The following is a 25,157-nucleotide window of genomic DNA, read 5'->3' as shown; positions in this document are numbered from 1 at the left end:
ATGTTTGATAATATATATTTTTGCATAGTTAGACAATATTTAAGTTAACATAATTTGCGATTAAAAGGAGTACATATATTTTTTTTCTCCCAAAATAGAAACAATACATTTAGTAAGAAGAGTTACAGTACTTTATTGGCACATATTATTTCCAGCATTTCGAGGGCCAAATTAAATGATGTGGCGTGCCACATCTGGCCCCCGGGCCTTGATTTTTTAAAGAATGAGAAAAGTATGCACAGCAGTTATTCTCCACTCCACTAGAAGGCGCTGCAGCAAACCAGTGTGACGTCACAGTATCCGGTGGGGCATGTTTACTTGTGACAGTACCATGGCGGCGTCGAGGTTACCACCAACTACACTGTCTTTAAAACAGGTAAAATATACCACCAACATTTAATGTGCTTATAGAGCAAAGCAGTAGATAAACATGTCTTCTGTAAATGGGATTAAACGCTAAAGTTAATGGTGTGTTGTCAGACGAATTTACTAGAACAAATGAATGTTGATAGTCACACAGTTCGACGACCAGGACATCAAATAACTGTACTTTTTACATATATTCATGTCAAACCATTGCAACATGAATATTTATGAGCGTGTTTGCTATTGTGACAAATACGTCACGTCAGACGTATTCCACAACAAAGTTAATGCTAAAAACTTGACACAAAACTTGCTGGTTTTCTATAAACTCATTGGCTTGACTTGTTTCTTGCCCTGGTGTGTCGCTGTGGCTTGTGCAGCCATTTGAGACATTTGTGAGTATAGGGCTATATATAAGTAAACTTTGATTGATTGAAGACGTGTATTATGAGGTTAAATGATCAAGTTTGACACCCCATGAATGGATCACAATTGTTAAATGGCTTTAAAATGAGCTTTTGGAAAGGAGCTATTTTGGTCTAGTCACGTGACGTTTGAACTTGATGAGCACAAAGGACACATTTTAAGTTGAACACATTTAAAGTACTTGTTATGGGTTGATAAATAATACCTGAATACTCAGGATATTTAAGCCTTCCAAAGAAATATTTAGTTTTTCTTTTGAACTCATGTAGTCATATAATGCTTTTCTAAAACGTATGCACATCGCACTGTAATTACTCGTCTTATTCGTTTACTCTGACTAGGGCTGGCCGATATGGCCTTTTTTAAATATCTCAATATTTTTAGGCCATGTCACGATACACGATATATATCTCGACATTTTGCCTTAGCCTTGAATGAACACTTGATGCATATAATCACAGCAGTATGATGATTCTATGTGTCTACATTAAAACATTCTTGTTCATACTGCATTCATATATGCTCATTTTAAACTTTCATGCAGAGAGGGAAATCACAACTAAGTCAATTGACCAAAACTGTATTTATTAAACAGTTATTAAGCAGTGGCACAAACATTCATGTCATTTCAAAACAGAAAGTGCAAGATTGTCAGAGACATTTTAAAACAAGCTATTAGTGCACTTTTGTGCATGATGTCACTAAGATGACATATCAAAACAACACCAAATTAAAGTGCAATTTTTGTACAGAACGCCACTACAATAGTTAAATACAAATAAAGTGCACTTTTGTGCATGATGTCACACAAGATATTTCAATAAGTGTCAAATAAAAATGAGCTGCATAATAGGAAATTAAATCCTTTGCTATGTGGTAGGTTCCTGTGGACGTTATCTCCTTCTGACTATTTTTTTCATACGGTGTTGATCTGGAAATAGTTGCATCTGCATTTTGTTGGTGTGGCACCGAACGGAGATGTTGACATGCGGAGTTTCAAGCACTCTTCATTCTCTAGCGGGTGACTTTTCAAATGATGCTACATATAAGCAGTAATGCTACTTTTTGTAGCAACGCTTTTGCCCCACACTTGACAAATTCCGGTTGTCTGTTCGACATATTCCCGCTTGAAGCCAAACCACCGCTGTTTTTCTTGGGAATTAATTCTTCTTCCTTCATTTGTTACCAGATTCGCACCTTCCTTCTCTCGTATTACCGCTCGCACCACAGCTAACATTACCCATGCCGCTACCTCTCTGCTCCTTGAGGGCGTATACGTATGTGACGTATGTAAGAAGGTGCGCTTGTTTAAGTCTCTGTGAGAAGGAGAGACAAGAAAGAGTGGGAAACGCCTGTAGTGTAATGCCCGCAGCTAAAAGCAACTGCGTGAGAACGTATACTCGAATATCACGATATAGTCATTTTCTATATCGCACAGAGACAAACGGAGTATATCAATATATTGTCCAGCCCTAACTCTGACTCACTTTTCTAACAATGACAACCTTGACAGTCAAACAACTATTTGCGGTGATCCATGTCAGCAAGTTTATACTATAAATGTACTCCTTAGTTCTTACAGAGGACGCAAGTTCTGGGGATTTACAGGAATATGTTGAGGACCATACGACAAGTACCGGATGAGCGAGACAGAAAGTACCTCAGAGACTGGGCGAGAGATGAATTCAAGAGGAATCGGCATGCCACAGACCAGGTAAGGAGGTGTTCAAATGTTTGGAGGTGCCCCTAATTGAGGTTTGATAAAGTGCCAGCTAGGTATGGGGGATTTGGCCTAAAATATATATTATTATTATTATTATCCTGCGATAACGATACACAGTACAGGCCAAAAGTTTGGACACACCTTCTCATTTCAATGCGTTTTCTTTATTTTCATGACTATTTACATTATAGATTGTCATTGAAGGCTTTAAAAATATGACACCTGTGAAGTGAAAACCCTTTCAGGTGACTACCTCTTGAAGCTCATCGAGAGAATGCCAAGAGTGTGCAAAGAAGTAATAGGAGCAAAGGGTGGCTATTTTGAAGAAACTACAATAAAAAACATGATTTCAGTTTTTTTACCTTTTTTTGTTAAGTACATAACTCCACATGTGTTCATTCATTGTTTTGATGCCTTCAGTGACAATCTACAATGAAAATAGTCATTAAAATAAAGAAAAACCCATTCAAGGTGTGTCCAAACTTTTGGCCTATACTGTATATCACAATATTGTATGTGGTATATAACTGATAATAGAACCATTTTAAAACAGGTTACAAAGACTCCTAACTTGTTGCAAAATTTCCACTTATCATTTTCTCAAAACTATTATTAATCTACTTGCTAATTTACTGTCAATAACGGGTTATTTTCTGTTCTATCTCCACTTCTGTTAAAATGTAATAAGCACTTATTCTTCTGTTGTTTGATACTTAACATTAGTTTTAGGTGATACGACAAATGTGGTTATTGATCCAATACCAAGTAGTTCCAGGAGCAGTATTGTTAATATAAATGCTGATGCTGATACTTCTAATTTTCAAAATCGTTAACAGATTTCATTTTTAATCACCATTGTATTCAGACAAAAACACAGGATGGCGATGTAACAATATCAAATACACATTTAACTTATTTCCTGCTATTGGCTCTAAATTTAAACCCTTTGGGTTTGTTTGCCCTTGCACTTTTTGGGGGGAATTTTTCTGATCATTCACATTCATTATGAAAGACATGACGACATATGTTGGGTTTTTTTGCATTCTAAATATGAAATTAATGCGATCAAAAGTTTGCTTACAATGGAGATTTTGGGAGCCGGCCAACTCTGCCTATAAAGCCCTTAAAAAAAACATCCAAACACCTCCATTAAGGTTTAATATACATGCTGTAAGTGTATATGTAATGTAGTAACAGGTACATTTATGCTAACATTTAATATTTATGTATTTTGTTGATTTTAAGAATACGCGGCGCATTATTTGAAAAACTCATGAAGTTTGCTTTTTTCACTGATTATTACTCACTGCAAACTTTATGAGAGCCAACAAACTTAATAAAACATCACTTACTGTACAAGGTCTGCTGTCATTAGGATGGCGACTGCTTGGATGTTCATATATTCCCATTTAGATGAAAAATTACTCATAATCCTCACATAGAAACAGGGTGGCGGGACCAAGCGTCTTTTCATGTCGTCCTCGCCGGTTTCGGGTCTAAATGGCTGCCAAAGTGTACCAACTTGTCGGAATACCTACTCAGACTTCTTCTGTCCAGGTGAGATGCATGATTTATGATCTACAATAAACTTAAAGGGAGCGAGGAAGCAGCAGACCACTCGATGATGTGAACATTGGCACCCATGCTTGTGTTTACGGCACCGCTATAGTTTGTCTGTGTTAGCGCTTATAATAACAATATCACTAACACTTGGTTAATATTGAAGTCACAAATGTAAATAGAGTATTGTTGGCGGTTTCTGAATGGTTATTTATTGGATTTTATGGGCGGAATAGTGGAACTCCCATTGGCTGCGCAGTAAGCGGATTTTTATTTACGTTTAATTAATATTTAGAATGCATTAAAAAAGAAAAATCCATCCGTCGTTATGTCTTTCATAATGATTGTGAACGGTAGGTAAAAACTGCAGTTCCGTTTAAAGCCCTTCTGTGCCCAAAGACTTATTTTCTGAGGTTGTAAACAGTAACAAAAATGACTTAAAGTTAAAGTACCAATGATTGTCACACACACACTAGGTGTGGTGAAATGTATCCTCTGCATACTTTTTGATAACAAAAAAATAACCACTATAGTATCGCCTAGGCCAGGGGTGGGCAATTAATTTTTACCGGGGGCCGCATGAGCAACCCGAGCACTGCTGGAGGGCAACATCGACAATATTTCAATTAAATTTTGCTCAATATTATTTTTGATATATACCGTAAGATATATAATAATAATAATAATACTTTCATTTAACCTAACTTAACTTTATACCAAAAGCACTGCTTTGAAAATCATTTGTACCCCTTTCAGAGATCACATTTAGTTCCCCTTAAACATCCTCATGTTGCACAATGAAATTTAAGCATAGGATGAAGTGTGCATTCCTGTAACTTTCTCTAGTAACATCATTCCATGATTAATATAAATAAATTAACATTAATAATAAATGACAGTAAAATAAGCACACGTATGATTGAGGAGTCATAGTGTAACTTTGTGTGGTGTTTGAGTTGTCCGACTTTTTGTGTGGCCATAAACGCACCAGTGGCTTAGTGCTATGCTTGTTGGTGACAGATGACAAATTGGTTTTGGCCTGGTTTGTATGGCAGAAAATGACTAGTTTTTCGAGATAGAAGTTTTTTTACTCATGTTTTTGGTGTGGTTATGGCCGAATATAATAAAGTGACCGATATAATTCCTGTCCTCGAAGCATCTCGATAGACGTTACAATAATTGAACGGTGTTCAATTGAACGGTGTTGACGAACACCGTTAGGGCCGCTTGTTAACAGTGACAATTGTCACTGTCACTCAGAGTTGCATTGCAAAATTACACAGAATAAATGTGTTTATTTTGTTTGGAATTCAGATGGGATTTGATTTGGTGCGCGGCATATATTTGCTGTGCGCAGAGAACGCTTGAGCAGTGCGCAATTGCGGAGGCGCGCACCTTAGAGGGAACGTTGCTTGGCAGTCCAAGTCTTGTTGAAAACACGCCATTCGTCATCAACTTTTCTCTTTTTAGCGTCTCGGGAGTAACCGGGCATCACTTGTCGCTGTGCACCTTCACTCACAGGTTACACATGGACATACGCGCATAAATAACACTTTTCAAAATAAAAGCAGCACAGTTGTATTGCGCGCACGACATAGATGTTTTTTCAACTTGATTTTGTAATTTGTGATTGCAGCTGTTCACATTCACTGACAATCACGCACGCACGCGCATACGTCCACACGGAAGTAATACAAATAACGCTTTTCAAAACAAAAGCAGCACCGTTGTATTGCACCCTCGACATGGATACTTTTTTACATTTATTTTGTAATTTATGATTGGCCTCACGCGGGCCGGACAGGGACGCACAAAGGGCCGGATGTGGCCCGCGGGCCGCAGAATGCCCAGGTCTGGCCTAGGCCCTATAAGATGATATTTGACTTGGCATCATTACTGTTGATATTTGTATCGATCCGCCCACCTTTGTTTACATTCAAGAAGTCTCCTACAGTGTGTTGTTTAGCTATTCCTCGTCCTCCAGAGATAATTATACTTGAAAGAAACATAATTTTTTGCCGCCACGGAGGCGAGGATTGCTGACTTAGAAGTGGACTTGCACTGTGGAGGATCGTTAGCCACTAGCAAGAATGCTACATTGCGTTGAGGACGCTGTCAAATTTGCGGGACACAGCTAGAATGTGTCATGATGGTATTAAAAGCGCCATCGTCAACCAAATTTATAACCTAGCTATCGTATTTCACACAACCCTGGTGCCAGCGAGAGGAATTGTTCAAAACCGATAAAACTACATCAAGTTGGCAGATGACACCCAAGACTGGAAATGTACGTTTGAGTTCAGTAAAGGGTGAACTATTGTATCTACTTTGGAAGTTTTAGATTTACTAATTTTATTTATCATGGCCTATTTATTTTTTTTATCCATCCTTTTAATCTGTTTTTTAAATGGACATTTGGGAAATGGTGACATTTTATATCAACAGTGGATGTTAGCTACTCTATACAATAATGTTTACAATAAGGGCACTCAAATTTGTTTTTTGGCCATCTTTGCACTTACTGGCTGCACGTACAGGTATATGACATACGTCAGCAGCCAAAAAGGAACTTTTGTAACCTGTTAAGAAAAAGTTTTATAATATTTTTGTATAAAATAATATAATGCGAGAATGGATCTGAATCAAGTTGTATCTGGAATTTATTCTGAATCTAATATCACACCAAGTGTTAGGTTCAAACACTGATGACATCTATTAAACAAGACAAAAGGCAAGGAATCAAACAGAGACAGAATTAAATTTGGACTCAATATTGAGGAGAGACATGGCCACTGTACTTTCTGTACAATCCTGCACCACGCTCTGACGAAGAAGGTTTTCGTCCTCTCTTTTATTTAGATGTTCAATGTTTACGCAACAACACCTGTCTCAACAGGAATGGGTAGTATGTAAACAGTCCTTGTTTTCGGTCACATTAGAAGACAAAAGAAGAAGATCCCTCGGGCTTGGGCTTGTCGTGGATTCAGCTTTGGCAGGTTTTGGAGGACAATGGATGACCCCTCCCGTCTGATTCCATCGTACACAGCGGAATCTTCCGAGCGTTTGGCTTGGTACAGCTGAGTCAGCTTCTTGTCTGTTCATTGGGAACTCAGAATGGAAAGTTTTTTGATAATTTAAATACAATTTTTCTGACACCAAGAACCACAGTCTAATCGTGAGTTGTTGAAAAGCCTCCCCAGCTTACAGCTCATTGTGGTCGTCGGGGTGGAACAGTTTACCACATCTTGTGATTACGACACACTCCCATGAATGAATGGAGTGATAAAATATACAATAATAACACATTTGTTACTGGATACTTTGTAAAACACTTTTGCCTTGAAGACCTACGATATGTATAATTATTTGATACTTGTTTACATAGAAAAATGTGGTGTTTTAGACTGCAATATTGTTCAATTAAGGACACTTGTAGCTTTTATGCTATTGTGTACTTAGCTTTTGTGTAGCTGCTAGCTTTTAGTAACCTATAACTGGCTGTCCAGCTTTGCACAAGTAAACGCGTTGCGTAATGTCCAACATACACTAAGAATCAATCAACAGGCTCAATGTCCGACAATTCGAAGTATCAGACTCCTTCGAATCGAATCTTCGAATATTCCAAGACATCTGTAGAAAAGAAAAGAAGATGCAAAAATAAATAAATAAAACACACAAAAAACGCCACATAAATAACGAATATTTGAGATTTTGATAAGTATAAGAGCCTGAATAATGATTATTAATTTGACGTAAAAACGTTCTTACCGGGTGAAGTGCTGCAGCTTGTATTCACGTTCCCCATCTCTACAGAACAATGAAGGCCCACTGCTTGCATCTTATCCTCTTGTTTTTGTTAACAAATTTCACTGGTAGGGATGAGTCCCGAATTCAGTACTTATAGGTACCAGCTGAAATTCTGTCAGTACTACCAAGTACTAATTCACGTAAAATTAAGCAGTACCATATTTTTAAACCTTTGTTGCACGTGGCGGGCAAACAGGCCTACAAAGCAAGCATGCCTGATAAAAGCACTCAAAAGTAAGGCTCAACTTTTTAAAATGTGTTAGCACGATGCCAATTGACATTGGGTTTGCTATATACATGCTACTGATTAGCATTAGCGTTTTTACACTGCTATTTCAACACCTCCAACTTTGGTAATCAAAACTACAACTGCAGTAAATGCATGTTTATATTATAAATGGTAAATGGGTTTTACTTGTATAGAGCTTTTCTACCTTCAAGGTACTCAAAGCGCTTTGACACTATTTCCACATTCACACACTAATGGTGGGAGCTGCCATGCAAGGTGCTAACCACAACCCATCAGGAGCAAGGGGGAAGTGTCTTGCTCAAGGGCACAACGGACCTGACTAGATTGGTAACAGCTGGGGATCAAACCAGGAACCCTCGGGTTGCTGGCACGGCCACTCTCCTAACTGCGCCACGCCGTCCCCATAAACACTTTCTAGGACTCAACAAAAGACAAGACTGGCACATTCAACTTCACAGCAAAGACTACTTCCCGACTACACATGGAGGACAAACTGAAATTAATGCATTCTTGCAAATGAGACTCAGACGTGTAAGAAAACAAAATCTAATAATAATAATATTAATGGATTAGATTTTATATCGCGCTTTTCTATTATTAGATACTCAAAGCGCTCACAGAGAAGTGGGAACCCATCATTCCTTCACACCTGGTGGTGGTAAGCTACATTTGTAGCCACAGCTGCCCTGGTGTAGACTGACGGAAGTGAGGCTGCCAGTTTGCGTCTACGGCTCCTCCGACCACCACCCATCATTCATTCGTCATTCATTCACCAGTGTGAGCGGCACCGGGGGCAAGGGTGAAGTGTCCTGCCCAAGGATGTCAAGAGGCGGGGCGCGAACCTGCAACCCTCAGGTTTCTGGCACGGCCGCTCTACCCACTACGCCATACCGCATACGGCAACTGGACAGCAAAGTTGGGTCACTGTTAGATAAATACAATATATTTTATTATTATACATGTATGTTAGTTTGTTTGACATTTATTACCACATGAACACACACCAAAATACAGAAAATGGGAACAGCACTGGTTTTGATTCCAGGGTAGTAGAAGTTGGCACTGTATCGGTTCAAATGTGAAAGGCACCATTCCCTCCTTGTGTGGGGAATTGGTAGAAAAGAAAAGAAAAATCTATAGAAAAAGTCTGATTAGGAATGCACGTACTGTTACAGCCCTACGTAGTTGTACTTGATTTTTTACCACTGATAAAGCTATACTCGTGTTTTCATTCCCTTTTATTCTCTCAGGATGCCATCCGTATGATGATCACACAAGCAAGCAACCATCTGGAAGAGCTTCAGACGTCACTAGCCCTGGCAGGGAGCTAAACGCAGAAGAATACTGACCGTCTTTCGTGTAAGCATTTGTGTGGCAGGACTTTACTTCAAGGATTTTTGCGGAGGACTTCGGACTGGGCTGCTATGTATTAATACAACACATGTTCTTAACACTTACACTATTTAGACCATCTATTGTCATGTATGTAGAAGATCCATCCATCCATCCATTTTCTTCCGCATTGCAGGGCCAACACAGACAACATTCACACACTCGGGCCCATTTAGTGCAATGAGGATAATGTGGGTTGTACTGGCTCCTAGTTCTAAAGTTCATCCCAGTGGTGTTTGATGGTGTCCTACTGAAGCTCCCCACCAGTCACCACTTTCCTGATATTTTTCAAGCAGCACAGTTGTTCAACACACACGGCAGCAACAAGTAAGGATGTCTTTAATTATCAAGCCTTTGATTGTCATTTACATGTCTGGGTTCAAATAGGAAAACCTGTGGAGTTGGTATGTTTCTGCCTGCACCTGCACTACAGTTTCTTCCAGCCTCCCAAAAACACGTTTCTTTGACTAAATCAGTGCTATGAAGAAGAAAACATTTGCCATGTTTAAACTATAATCATTTTTTGACCAACTTTAACCATTTAATACTGAAAAGTACAATTGAATACACTCAATAAATAATCATTCAAATTGATCAGCAACATTACCTCTACAGCAAAGGTGTCAAACTCAGATCTGGCCCGCCACATTATATAATGTGGCCTGCAAAAGCTTTGAAATAATATGCATCAATGAAGTACTTTACAAAATGTATTAGTTCTTTCCATTTTGACAGAAAAAAATACATGTATTGCATGCAATTTCATATCTTTTTAAATGTAGTATTATCCAATAATTGTACATTTCAAACTTTTATGTCAAAATAAAAATGACAAATATGTGCTTGACTTATGATTTCAAAGCAAGTTTTCCATCCAACTGTACACTGTAAAAATAACAATACTGTAGAATATACAGTAAAAAAAAACTTGACAACTCAGTTGCTCAAATTTTGTCTCACAAAAACTATAGTACCCTTTTTCCATTTACAGTAAAATGCTGTAAAAACCACCATAGATTTTACAGTAAAACTGTAGCGACTGAGCTGCCAATTTTTTTACTGCAAAATCTAAAGATTTTAAAATATATACATCTAATCAAATGCATAGGCAATTGTATAATAATACCTTGAGGTGAATCCTTGTACATTTATATCCATAAATTATTCAGTCACAAGCGGCCCTCTGAAGCTAGCCACAACTGCGATGTGGCCCTCGGTAAAAACCAGTTCGACTCCCCTGCTGTAGAGCATAACATATAAAAATCTTTACCTACAAAACAAAAACGAATAAAACAATTTCTGCTGATTTTATTTTGTTTTGTAGTACACAGCTTTTTAAAGTGGGGTTTGAAGCATGATACCAATAAAGCATGTTCCCCCCAAAGGGGCCTAGCCCACTATCTGAAAACAGAACTTTCTAAATTGTCCATAGGTCTGAACGTTAGTGTGAATGGTTGTCTACTACGTATATCTAGTCTAAGCTTGACGGCTGACCAGTCGAGGGTCTACAACCTCTCGCCTAAAGTCAGCTGACACACAACCACTCTCACTCAGAAGGGAGAAAGCCGAGCGTAGAGAACATGAGATGTTCCAACTAAGTTTTTAACCCTTGATCTGTGTATCTGACATGCTAACTTACCTAGGGGGGATGAATGGATAATGTATTATTTCCCTAAAATAATAGTGTCAAAGGAGCATTAGCTTTTATTTTCAAATGTACGTTCCATGCTAATTTTCAAAATCCACATCAAATGCTGTTCAAGTGTTTTTCAGGTTTCATGTCACATTTTTGCATGGAATGCATTTCAATACAGTTCTTTTGAACATTAAACATGTGTCAAGAATCCAGTCATTAAAAGTTCTTCTCTCAGCTCTGCTTTCATGTTTGTTGAAATATTACAAATGATAAATGTACATTATTTGGTCCTAATGTTACACGAATAAACTAAATATTGACATTTTCTGATTTTTACTTTTGTCTTTAAATCTTTTTGAAAATGTTCCATTTATCAATGTATTTTCACATCCTTTTGAGTGTATTCACTTCTGTCATTTTAGTTACTTATGTATTACACATTTTGCTCCAAAAATTTTATTAATTTCTTGTTTTCCTTCCACATAAACCACTGCTGCACATATATCCTACTTAAAAATTGCTGTTTCATCGCAGAGTGTGTAAACTCTTTGTATAAAAACAAGAGAGAAGGGTTATAAGATCTCCAGCATCTGATTGTTACTCTCCTTTTCAGACATTTTCAATTGGCATGTCTAAAACAAACCATGGTTTTGATTTATGTCGAAAATGCATACAATTACAATGTGGTACATTGCATATTTTCAACTTGTCGGTAAAAGAGTAGGAAGAAGCAGAGCTTAAACCATGACCGTTATTCACCAGTAGTACTGTATGCAGGCAGACTTTAAGCATGTCCTGTTATGCTCACAAAAAAACAAGACGTCTTAAACACAAATGGTTTTTATTGCATTTATTTTTATTTGAACAGTGGTGACAATGTTTTTTGCTGCACAACACAAGACAGACAGACTTTTCCAGGTGGTCACTCGGCCTCAAACTCCTCTTTAGTCTTGATGGATTTGTGTGTAAACGGTCGTTGGTTCTTCTGAACTTGAAGCTTGAAATACACAACAATACAGTTTGTCATAAAAGTGAAATTGGCCATCAACTATTTTAATTCCATGAGGGTTTTTTTTTTTTTTTTACCAATATCCAAGATAGCAAATTTCAATACCAAAAATGTAAAGCCCCCATAACCTTTATTTTAGCGAGCATGCACAACCATAGGTTAAACGTTTTTATCGTGATGACTACAGTATTTTCACTGCTAACTAATCTATTGTTGTTTTTTAAAAGTTCTGTTTAACTTTAAGATATGTTTCACATCATAATAATGCAGCCAATTATGCTTGATTGTTGTTAAAATCAATACTAACTTTGTTATGAATATAAAGCTAGGTGTGGGCGCATCGATGTAAACAATAGTGTTAAGACCAAGGATAGTATCAGCAACGGATTAATGAGATTTACATTTTTAGTTCCAGGTCTATTTTTAAAAATATATTTTTTTTGCTCCACTGTGGATATTACATTTATTGTTTACAAACTCAGGGAACAAGTTCTTACTTTAGAGACACAATGTCAAATGATTAGAACTAGGGGTGTAACCATTCGATTTGAGGCAGAATGTGTTTTTTTTTTTAAAGATATGATCTGAAATTATTTAGTGAGTTAAAATTGATTCACAACTTTTTAGCAAAAAAACAAATACTGGATAATACACATCTTGTTTGAATAAAGTGCAATTAACACTTTGGGTTGAACTAACAAGAGAACATTTTTTCTGCTCTCATTTTCAACGTTCAAGACATTTTCAATAAAAGTATAGTAACCAACAGATTTACCTGCAAAAATAAGATATTAACTAAATTAAAGTGCAAGTGGAAGGGGGGGGTCAAAGATACATCAGGCCAAGAGAGACAGCAGCAAGGCCCTTTTCCCCAGACCAGGAGTGGGACATGAGGGTTGACCTCAATAGGCAGCTCCGGTTCCCCACGGAGATCACCACTACATCTCTCCGCCCGGATATTGTAGTGTGGTCCAGCAAGGCAAGAGTGGTGCACCTTATTGAGCTGACCGTACCATCGGAGGAGGGGATCGAGGCCGCCTTTGAGCGCAAGAAGGCCAAGTACTCGGAGCTGGCTGCTGAGTGCCGGGAGGCTGGCTGGAAGACAACCATCTACCCAGTAGAAGTTGGCTGCCGAGGCTACGTGGGGCTGTCAACCACACGCCTTTTGAGGGACGTAGGAGTGACTGGAAGAAAGCTGAGAAAGGCCATAAAAGATCTGGCAGAGGAGGCCGAGAAAGGCAGCTTTTGGCTCTGGCTGAGGAGGAAGGACAGGAGCTGGGGAAAGAACAACTAACCCCGATAACAGCCGCAGGGGGTAACAGCTATCAGCTGCAGGGGGTGACAGGGAGACGTCCCTGTCACTGCTCCGCCACCAGGAGACGTTCCAGGATTAAAGGAGTGAAACGTTGGTGAATGGTGGTTCCTGGCTGATGACCCTGCAGCTGACCCGTGGGCACTGGAGGAGGTGCGACAGGCAGCAATGCCAAGCAGGAAATACTACCTACCTGTTCATTAACTGAAGTTCTGGAAACCCCAGTGACTACTGTGAACAGGGCAGTTGGAGTCCAGGGAAGACTGGAGGACAGCCAGGAAAGACTGGATGGCAGCAGGGAAAGACCGCACCGGGAGTGGACGGCTAGTTACCCAACCCACTGGTCTCTCGCAAGAGGGACACCCACCTTAACTACGAAGAAATCAAGGAAAAAACAACCCGCAGGCCCTCCGAGAGGCGGGATGAAAGATGGGCCTAACATGACGGACCACACGGTAACGACGATGGCAACGGAAACGGATAACGAGAACATCAGAACTCCAGTTAATGAGGAGAAGATCCTCCGAAAGTGTGCTTGCGGATGGGAAAAGGTGACCACGTACAGGGGACTGCGAATCCACCAGGGGAAAGCAAAGTGTGGTCAGAGAGGCCAACAGCAACCTTGCACCGCGGCAGCGGGTGAGACAAGAGGGACCAGAAGCCAGGTAGAAAACCACAGTGCTAACGGACCCAATGTTGCTGAAAGCACAGATGGCACAGAGGAAGAAAGCCCCTCGGTGGAGGCTGAGCCCCCACGTGAGCACCAAGACCCAATCTCTACCATCTCACACAGAACAGAGCCACAAGCAGAGACCAAGAAACCAGCAAGAAGGAACAAGCTCAAATGGCCAAAGGCAAATGAAGCAGAGGCATGGCGTACTTTGGATACAGACCTGACCAAGATCTTGGAGGAAAGGTTGCATGGAGGTGCCGAAGCTAAGCTTAACCTGTTTGGGGACATCATATACCAGACCTGCAAAGACAGGTTTGGTGAAATTATCTCCAAGCAGAGGACTGCCCCAAAGGAAATGGGGAGGAGGGAAAAGGAGATCGCCGAGCTTGTGCGAAGACGCCGACAACTCCGCAAGAACTGGAGGAAGGCAACCCAGCCAGAGAGAGAAGGTCTGAAAGTCCTGTGGGAGGAGGTCAGGCAAAGGCTATCCAGGCTCCGCAGAGCTGAACGCATCCGCAAGCGTAGCAAACGGAAGCAGAAAGAGCGAGCCAGCTTCTTCAAGGATCCCTTCAAGCACGCCAGACAACTGCTGGAGGAGAAAAAGTCCGGGAAGCTCGAAACCACCAGGGAGCAAATGGAACAGCACGTCAAAAGGCAGTACAGTGATCCGCTAAGAAACGTCCCATTAGGAACACCAGGGTACGTGCCCCGGCCTGCGCCACCGACAGCTGAATTTAACATCATGCCCCCCAAGCTCAGCGAAGTTAGGCAAACCGTGAAGAAGGCAAGGTCCTCATCAGCACCAGGCCCCAATGGAGTTCCCTACAAGCTCTATAAGAACTGCCCCAAGGTACTTGAACTGCTCTGGTATCTAATGAGAACTGCCTGGAAAAAGCAACTCATTCCAGCGGAGTGGCAAAGGGCTGTAGCGGTATTCATCCCGAAGGAAGAAAACTCCAAAAATATCGGCCAATTCAGAAACATCGCCCTGCTGAACGTAGAAGGAAAAATCTTCTTCTCAGTGCTGGCCAGAAGGATGACCACCTACCTGCTAGAGAATTGCTACATCGACACCAACTGCCAGAAAGCAGGAGTTCCAGGTTTCCCAGGATGCGTAGAGCACTCTACGATGATCTGGGACCAGATCCAGAAGGCCAAGCGGGAGAAGACCGACCTGCATGTCATCTGGCTCGATCTCGCCAACGCGTACGGATCGGTCCCACACCAGCTGATCAACTACGCCTTGGAGTTCTTCCACATGCCACCCTGCATCAAGAACCTGGTAGCGCTTTACTTCAGCGATCTGCAGATGTGCTTTGCCCTCCAGGACTTCACCACCGGGTGGCAGCATCTAGAAGTGGGAATTGCAATGGGGTGTGCCATTTCTCCAATCTTGTTCGTGGCAGCCTTTGAGATAATCCTCATCGGAGCAAGGCAAATGGTTGGAGGAATCAAAACACCATCTGGTCAGAGGTTACCCCCATTGAGGAGCTATATGGACGATGTCACCAGCCTCCTTCAGACAGCAGCATGTACATCTCGACTGCTGAAAAGGGTGGATGAGTTGACATCATGGGCCAGAATGAAGATCAAACCCTCCAAATCCCGTAGCCTGTCACTCAGAAGGGGAGTCAGAAACGACAACACCATCTTTGTCGTCGGGGGAGAGAAAATCCCCCTCCTGTCTGAGCAACCCATCAAAAGCCTGGGGAGGCAGTACACTGCAGAGCTGTCCGATAAACAGATGGGGAGGACTGTCATGAAACAACTCACGGACGGCCTGGCAAGGATCGACCAGAGCCAACTCCCTGGAAAGTACAAGGTCTGGTGCTACCAGTTCATACTCTACAGGAGGGTGATGTGGCCTCTGAAAATGAGCGAGATCCCCTCATCTGCCGTGAGTAAGATGGATGGAAAAGCCAACTCATTCATCAGAAAGTGGCTGGGACTACCACGGTGCCTTTCAGAAACGGGCCTCTTTGGGAAGAACGCACTGCAGCTGCCACTGCAGTCTATCAGTCTGGGCTATATGCAGGAGAAGTCCAGGCTGGTCCTCGAACTAAGAGAGTCCACTGACCAGTCAGTAAGGAACGCCAATGCCAAGGTTCCCACTGGCCGAAAGTGGAAAGCCCAAACTGAGGTTGACCGAGCTGTCAGTAGGCTGCATCACCAAGAGCTCATGGGCAGAGTCCAGGCAGGAAGAGCAGGGCTAGGATGGGGAGAAGCGCCTCGGTTCTGGTCTAAGGCCAACCGCAAGGAGAGGAAGGAGATGGTGGTGGCGGAGGTGACGAGGATGGAGGAAGAGCGCTATAAGATCAAGGCCGTGTCGCAGGGCCGACAAGGAAGGTGGACAACCTGGGAGGGAGTGGTCAACCGGAACATCAGCTGGTCCGACCTGTGGAAGATTCCACAGGCAAGGATCACCTTCCTTATTCGTTCAACCTACGACACGCTTCCCTGTCCTCGTAACCTTCACCAATGGTTCGGGAACGAGGAATGCTGCTCACTCTGCAATGCTCCCAACGCAAGCCTCCAGCACATCTTGTCGGGCTGCAAGACCGCACTCTCTCAGGGGCGCTATAGATGGCGCCACGACCAGGTCCTGAGGAAACTAGCGGAGGTGCTGGAGGGGTGTCGACAGGGCAGCAAAGAATCACCACCAGCAGAGAACCATACCAGCTTTGTCACGGAAGGGGGGGGTCAAAGATACATCAGGCCAAGAGAGACAGCAGCAAGGCCCTTTTCCCCAGACCAGGAGTGGGACATGAGGGTTGACCTCAATAGGCAGCTCCGGTTCCCCACGGAGATCACCACTACATCTCTCCGCCCGGATATTGTAGTGTGGTCCAGCAAGGCAAGAGTGGTGCACCTTATTGAGCTGACCGTACCATCGGAGGAGGGGATCGAGGCCGCCTTTGAGCGCAAGAAGGCCAAGTACTCGGAGCTGGCTGCTGAGTGCCGGGAGGCTGGCTGGAAGACAACCATCTACCCAGTAGAAGTTGGCTGCCGAGGCTACGTGGGGCTGTCAACCACACGCCTTTTGAGGGACGTAGGAGTGACTGGAAGAAAGCTGAGAAAGGCCATAAAAGATCTGGCAGAGGAGGCCGAGAAAGGCAGCTTTTGGCTCTGGCTGAGGAGGAAGGACAGGAGCTGGGGAAAGAACAACTAACCCCGATAACAGCCGCAGGGGGTAACAGCTATCAGCTGCAGGGGGTGACAGGGAGACGTCCCTGTCACTGCTCCGCCACCAGGAGACGTTCCAGGATTAAAGGAGTGAAACGTTGGTGAATGGTGGTTCCTGGCTGATGACCCTGCAGCTGACCCGTGGGCACTGGAGGAGGTGCGACAGGCAGCAATGCCAAGCAGGAAATACTACCTACCTGTTCATTAACTGAACAACCAACATTTCTCCAGGTTGAATGAACACTAGGTTTACCTGAGGAATGAGGTGCAACCAAATCTTTTCAGGTTAAATGAACAGTGGTTTGACCTGCCACTACTCTCATTTTAATAAACATGGAACATCTTAGAGAAATGACAGAGGACAAGTTTAAGCGACAGACGGGCCAAATGACTAGCGGTGGGATGAACAAAGTTGGAAACGTAGGTGAAGTGTGACCACTGTTTCAGTCATAAATAACTTTTATACTTTTTCCAATAAGATTAGTACACATGTTTATTACACTGTTTTTAACCTTCTGTCTCAACCTGGCCCATCGGCGAACTTGCTCCGCTGTCACTTCTGTTTTCTACGTCGCATCCTTTGTGGTTTAAACTGAAGTTGTGGCTATATGATATGTTGTGGCTTTTGCAATCATGCTGTAGCTGAAAGTTATGTTGTAATTTATGCTATTGTCTGGTGGCGTTTGCATTTCTTTCTTGACCACCTTAGGTATCTGCTATTTTTGGTTTTGATGACCCCACAAATGGGCAGACGGACTTTTGATTAAATGTGCAAAACTTCATATAAAGTCTGCCGTTCTTAAATCCAATGGTTTAATTTTGTAGTATCGATAGAATGTATATATTGCCTTTTAAAACGATGTTGGATCGATACCTATCTTCTGGAAGGCCAACTTGCAGAGATTGATACATTTTCAATTTAGGATAATAAAACGATATATCGATCAATTGTTCCCCCATAAATAGAATGAGTGGAATAAAATAGTTGATAAGTTGACCCACTGTGCACAAACACCACATTAACTTTGAAAGCCATAATCAAAATATTTCTGATCTAAAACAAAGTGCCTCCAATAAAGGCTGAAATATACTCTTGCTTCACCTAGTTTGCGTCCTGCCTGACAGCGTCTTAATTTGGGTATAGCTCTTCCGCAGGGGCTGGTGCGTGACTTGCAATTCTCTTCCAAAACACTAAGGGGCAGTACCTCAAGAAGGAGCAACCCCAGCTGTCATTGACTAGATATTTACCTGCTTGTGAAGCGTGAGCAATGACAACTGCAACATCGACACCTTTGTTGACACTGGGACTAATCCTTCGGAAACACTGGTTTACTTTTAATGGATGTTTTACGCATAAACCAGAGGAAAAGACATTTGTGAAGTTAAGACTGTGCAACCCCTGAACAACTGTTGGAACGACCTGCTGGTGTTAATGTTTATGTTATGAGTTATTGATGTTCAGAGGCTCCATGTTCCTGAACATACCATGCCTGAAAGATGCATAACAGAGAATGAGGAAGTGTTGTGTGTGAGAGAAAAAGACATGTGCTTGTGCACGAGAAAGAATATGCGTCAAAATTTTACCTGTTAGCACCTATGTGTCAAGGCCCGCGGGCCGAATCTATGGCCCCCCAGGATATTTGATTAGTATTAGAAGTGGCCCGCAGGCCACACCCACCTGCTGCTGTTTTGCACGTACCAGTACTCCATCAGTGTTGGCGCTAAGAATTTTCAAAATGGGGTCAAGTCATAAAAATGGGGTCCCACTGTTTTGTAAGCGTTTTGAAAACAAATGATAAATGTATGCATCATCCTGTTATATATCACATTCCATATTGTGTTTTGGAAAATGGTTGTCATAAATGTTAATTCATTAAAAAAAATAATACAAAAGAAAACAAATGTTTATGCATATGTAAATGTATTCAGTTCTAAACACTCATTCACTTTCTTCTGTCCTTCATGGATCTAAACCTCACCGCTGCCGGTATTTTTTTCTATATTTTTATTGTAATATTTACATAATGTGTTTTGTTCTATTTTCGGCCTAAGTAAAACAAAGAAAACAATCTGAAGTCGTCTTTATTCTTTAGTTTTAATGCCATGATTTTAATAGTCCGGCCCGCGTGTGCACAGATTTTCCTCCATGCGGCCCTGAGCTAAAATGAGTTTGACATCCCTGTGATAGCACAAGATTGGTAATAAAAGTTAAAACGAGGGTCCTTAGTGTGACTTTTTCTGAACGCAACATAAGCTGAAAAATGACACATTTAGTAATTATTTTTAGAGCACACCAAGATATTATGTACGCTAGAGATAATATCGGCCTGCCGATATTATCGGCCGATAAATGCTTTAAAATGTAATATAGGAAATTATCGGTATCGGGTTTTTTTTTTTTGTTTTTTAATTAAATTAACATAAAAACACAAGATACACTTACAGTTAGTGCACCAACCCAAAAAAACCTCCCTCCCCCATTTACACTCATTCACACAAAAGGGTTGTTTCTTTCTGTTATTAATATTCTGGTTCCTACATTATATATCAATACAGTCTGCAAGGGATACAGTCCGTAAGCACACATGATTGCGCGTGCTGCTGGTCCACTAATAGTACTAACCTTTAACAGTTCATTTTACTCATTTTCATTAATTACTAGTTTCTATGTAACTGTTTTTATATTGTTTTACTTTCTTTTTTATTCAAGAAAATGTTTTTAATGTATTTCTTATTTTATTTTTTTAAAAAGGACCTTATCTTCACCATACCTGGTTGTCCAAATTAGGCATAATAATTTGTTAATTCCACGACTGTATATATCGGTTGATATCGGTATCGGTAATTAAAGAGTTGGACAATATCGGAATATCGGCAAAAAGCCATTACCGGACATCCCTAATGTACGCTATAGCAGCTTTCATGCAAATGTTCAGTGTTGCTTTATTTCATACGATAATTTGTGCATTTCAAGCACGTCTGCTCTCCTGTGCTTAGGGACCCTCCTCGGCAAAAGCTGGCCAATCACATCCATCCATCCATTTTCTAACGCTTATTCCCTTCGGGGTTGCTCAGCTGCATTCGGGCAGAAGGCGGGGTACACCCTGGACAAGTCGCCACCTCATCACAGGGCCAACACAGATAGACAACATTCTCACACACATTCACACACTAGGGCCAATTTAGTGTTGCCAATCAACCTATCCCCAGGTGCATGTCTTTGGAGGTGGGAGGAAGCCGGAGTACCCGGAGGGAACCCACGCAGTCACGGGGAGAACATGTAAACTACACACAGAAAGATCCCGAGCGCAGGATCGAACCCAGGACCTTCGTCATCCACAAAGCTAAAATTTTGGGGGAAGGAGCAAGACGCAATCCACTTGACGCCAGAGTATATTTCAACCTGAAGTCTTGATGATGTGTTTACCTTCGACCCTTCAAGAATGTGTGGCTCTTTCTGCAGTGAGTTGTTCAAACCTTCCTCTGAGCTGAATCCCACCCAGCAGAAGCCTTTGTGAAAACCTGTACGTCTGTCCTGTCACAACACGTGAAGATGTAAAAAACAACAACAGAATAGTGCATTGTAAATGACATCACTGTGACAACTTACAAAAGGCAGTATACAGTTCTTGACATTTCCAAATTGCCCAAAGTACTCCCTCATCTCCTCTGAAAGACAGGTCAACTCATACTTTCAATACAAATGGTTAACATTGGTCGTGCACAACAAAATGGCACATGTTGAGGAAACAATTAAAATAATTATCGAACGGAATATTGTGGATTATTTATGACTCACAAGCGGCAATTTGTGATTAAAAGACATTAAAGTGACAGAGCACGCATAGCACGTTAGCTAGCAGCGGCGACTCTACAGCCACGCAATGAACATTGTGTATTCACATGTCTTGCTACTGACACATAAAATAACGCTTTTTTTTCAAAATCAACTCACTGTTTGCAACTGTCCATGGTATTTTTGATACAAACAACTCGTACACTTTCTTGGATGACGCCGCCATGTTTTACTTTTTTGACCTCTGACGTAACTTCCTCCTTTTTGGGTTTCATAGGCGGTTGGGCAAGCCAATTTAAGACGCACTACCGTCCCCAACTGGACTGGAGTGTGGACGAAAAATGTCGTCAGTCTTTTTTTTTTAAATCCGTAAAACATCGTAAATTATAATTAATTAAATTTACATTATAATGTACACTATATTGCCAAAAGTAGTGCAATCCCATTCCTAACCCATAGAGTTAAATATGATGTCGGTCCACCTTTTGCAGCTATTACAGCTTCAACTCTTCTGGGAAGGCTGCCCACAAGGTTGCGGGAGTGTGTTTATAAGAATTTTCCACCTTTCTTCCAAAAGCGCATTGGTGAGGTCACACACTGATGTTGGTCGAGAAGGCCTGGCTCTCAGTCTCTGTTCTAATTCATCCCAAAGGTGTTCTATCGGGTTCAGGTCAGGACTCTGTGCAGGCCAGTCAAGTTCATCAACACCAGACTCTGTCATCCATGTCTTTATGGACCTCGCTTTGTGCACTGGTGCACATTCATGTTGGAAGAGGAAGGGGCCTGCTCCAAACTGTTCCCACAAGGTTGGGAGCATGGAATTGTCCAAAATGTTTTGGTATCCTGGAGCATTCAAAGTTTTTTTCACTGGAACTAAGGGGCCAAACCCAACTCCTGAAAACCAACCCCACACCATAATTCCTCCTCCACCAAATTTCACACTCAACACAATGCAGTTCGAAATGTACCATTCTCCTGGCAACCTCCAAACCCAGACTCGTCCATCAGATTGCCAGATGGAAAAGCGTGATTCATCACTCCAGAGAAGGCGTCGCCACTGCTCTAGAGTCCAGTGGCGACGTGCTTTACACCACTGCATCCCACGCTTTGCATTGGACTTGGTGATGTATGGTTTAGATACAGCTGCTCAGCCATGGAAACCCATTCCACGAAGCTCTCTGCGTACTGTACGTGGGCTAATTGGAAGGTCACATGAAGTTTGGAGCTCTGTAGCAACTGACTGCGCAGAAAGCCTTTGCATTATGCGCTTCAGGATCCGCTGACCCCTCTCTGTCAGTTTACGTGGCCTACCACTTGGTGGCTGAGTTGCTGTTGTTCCCAAACTCTTCACTTTTCTTATAATAAAGCCGACAGTTGACTTTGGAATTGTCAGGTTCAAACACCGATGACATCTATTAGACAAGACAAGAAGCAGAGAAATCAAACAAAGACAGTGTTCAATTTAGCTCATGAGGCGAGCGTGTAAACCTGTAACCTTGTACTGTTCAAGTAAAGTTAAAGTACCAATGATTGTCACACACACACTAGGTGTGGTGAAATTTGTCCTCTGAATTTGACCCATCCCCTTGTTCACCCCTGAGAGGTGAGGAGAGCAGTGGGCAGCAGCGGTGCCGCGCCCGGGAATCATTTTTGGTGATTTAACCCCCAATTCCAACCCTTGATGCTGAGGTTTGAACTCACAACCTACCGATCTCAGGGCGGACCCTCTAACCACTAGGCCACTGAGTAGGCTCAGTGTCGTCCCACGCTCTGAGGAGGGAGCTCCACGCCTCCTCCTTTATCTGAGCATTTCCTGATTACATTACATTACATTACATTACATTACATTGTGCAGCTGCTCCTAAGGGGAGGTGGTCATAAACAGCTGTTGCACTCGGTCATAAACAGTTCAAAGAAAAGGTGCCCAGAGCGAGGTCAGGTCTGCTCCCTCTCTGCTTTGTAGATCTCGGGTCGTGACAAGGTCTTCCTGTGGCTGTCCAATAGATCAGGGAGACTGACACCTCCATGTCGCATCCCATCGCACACAGTGGAGGTTTACAAGTCTTTTGCTTGATAAGATGAAAGACAGCTTTTTTTTCTTCTCGCAGAGGACCTGAACTCAATGCATACTTGCCAACCTTGAGACCTCCGAATTCGGGAGATGGGAGTGGGGGGGGGGGGGGTTGGTGGTAGCGGGGTGTGTATATTGTAGCGTCCCGCGGAAGAGTTAGTGCTGCAAGGGGTTCTGGGTATTTGTTCTGTTGTGTTTATGTTGTGTTACGGTGCGGATGTTCTCCCGAAATGTGTTTGTCATTTTTGTTTGGTGTGGGTTCACAGTGTGCCGCATATTTGTAACAGTGTTAAAGTTGTTTATACGGCTACCCTCACTGTGACCTGTATGGCTGTTGATCAAGTATGCCTTGCATTCACTTGTGTGTTTAAAAGCTGAATATATTATGTGACTGGGCCGGCCGGCTCGCTGTTTGTATGGAGGAAAATCTGACGTGACGACAGGTTGTAGAGGACGCTAAAGGCAGTGCCTTTAAGGCACACCCCCAATATTGTTGTCCGGGTGGGAATCGGGAGAAGTTCGGGAGAATGGTTGCCCCGGGAGATTTTCGGGAGGGACTCTGAAATTCGGGAGTCTTCCGGGAAAATCGGGAGGGTTGGCAAGTATAACTCAATGTAACACAGAAGTTGTGTGATAACTTCTATACAATTATTCTGACAGGAATATTTAGGAGCGAGGACATTTCACGACTGGATTTGTTGCACAGGTGGCGTCCTATGACAGTTCCACGCTGGAAATCACTGAGAGCGGCCCATTCTTTCGCAAATGTTTGTACAAACAGTCTCCATGCCGTACTTGCCAACCCTCCCGAATTTTCCGGGAGACTCCCGAAATTCAGCGCCTCTCCCGAAAACCTCCCGGGACAAATATTCTCCTGAAAATCTCCTGATTTTCAGCCGCAGCTGGAGGCCAGGCCCCTTCCAGCTCCATGCGGACCTGAGTGAGGACAGCCTTTTTTCACGTCCGCTTTCCTACGATATAAACAGCGTGCCTGCCCAATCACGTTATTCCATACGAGGCGTCTGGCATACCGCCGATGAGCATGGTGCAGATGGAGAAGATCTTCTCGGCGTCCAGGTTGGCGCACACGTTGCCAAAGCCGACGCTGGTCAGGCTGCTGAGGGTGAAGTAGAGGGCGGCGATGTACGAGCTGCGCACCGACGGGCCGCAGACCGTGTTGTTGACATAGGGCATCTCCAGGCGTTTGCCCAGCTCATGGAGCCATCCTCGGGGAGGAGACGGGAGGACAACAGGGTGACAATAACTAAATCATCCAGACTAGAGATACATTGTATTATTATGTTTATCTTACCTAAAAATAAATATATTTATTAATTTAAAAAAACCAACTAAATACATTTTTACTATATTTTGCTAAAAACATCAAAATTAATTTCTGACTCATATAGAAACATATTTGAAATAATTAATTTTAAATGATCATAATAATTCATTTAAAATGACCATATTTAATTATTAAAAGAATTGCTTGTTTATCAACAACTTTAGCATTTTATTCATTACATTTTGAACCTCTCAGAAGCCAAGTTATGTTATTTATGCAAGTTTGAAGTATACATTTTCTAAACACAGTTTTGTTTGCATATTTTCAGGATGTAGATATATATACATACATATATATATATATATATATATATATATATATATATATATATATATATATATATATATATGTATATATATATATATATATATATATATATATATATATATATATATATATATATATATTTATATATATATATATATATATATATATATATATATATATATATATATATATATATATATATATATATATATATATATATATATGAAATACTTGACTTGGTGAATTCTAGCTGTAAATATACTCCTCCCCTCTTAACCACGCCCCAACCACGCCTCCCGCCCCCAACCACGCCCCCGCCCCACCCCTGACCACCCCCCACC

The 25,157-nt window shown here is 41.8% G+C and overlaps 2 protein-coding genes across 3 annotated transcripts; one reads left to right on the top strand and one right to left on the bottom strand.

Annotated features, from left to right (window-relative positions):
* The first annotated feature begins 260 nt into the window (after window positions 1-260).
* On the top strand, window positions 261-11,496 carry lyrm2 (LYR motif containing 2). 2 transcript variants are annotated; one of them, XM_062044453.1, is made up of 4 exons: window positions 261-376; window positions 2,366-2,506; window positions 9,383-9,491; window positions 9,661-11,496. In XM_062044453.1, exons 1-3 carry the CDS (start codon window positions 311-313, stop codon window positions 9,461-9,463), a joined length of 288 nt encoding a protein of 95 aa, XP_061900437.1. In that variant the 5' UTR covers window positions 261-310; the 3' UTR covers window positions 9,464-9,491; window positions 9,661-11,496. The 2 variants fall into 2 exon arrangements, with proteins under 2 accessions (XP_061900437.1, XP_061900436.1); XM_062044452.1 differs by having other exon boundaries at window positions 9,383-11,495.
* A 497-nt stretch (window positions 11,497-11,993) lies between these two features.
* On the bottom strand, window positions 11,994-21,451 carry slirp (SRA stem-loop interacting RNA binding protein). The gene is made up of 4 exons (XM_062044450.1): window positions 21,293-21,451; window positions 20,948-21,006; window positions 20,765-20,872; window positions 11,994-12,157 (listed from the first exon to the last, which is right to left on the bottom strand). Exons 1-4 carry the CDS (start codon window positions 21,357-21,359, stop codon window positions 12,083-12,085), a joined length of 309 nt encoding a protein of 102 aa, XP_061900434.1. The 5' UTR covers window positions 21,360-21,451; the 3' UTR covers window positions 11,994-12,082.
* Window positions 21,452-25,157: the final 3,706 nt, after the last annotated feature.

The sequence above is a fragment of the Entelurus aequoreus genome, linkage group LG04 (assembly GCF_033978785.1).
Source record: "Entelurus aequoreus isolate RoL-2023_Sb linkage group LG04, RoL_Eaeq_v1.1, whole genome shotgun sequence".
NCBI lineage: Eukaryota > Metazoa > Chordata > Actinopteri > Syngnathiformes > Syngnathidae > Entelurus > Entelurus aequoreus.
This window is presented reverse-complemented; position numbering and strand designations above follow the sequence as displayed.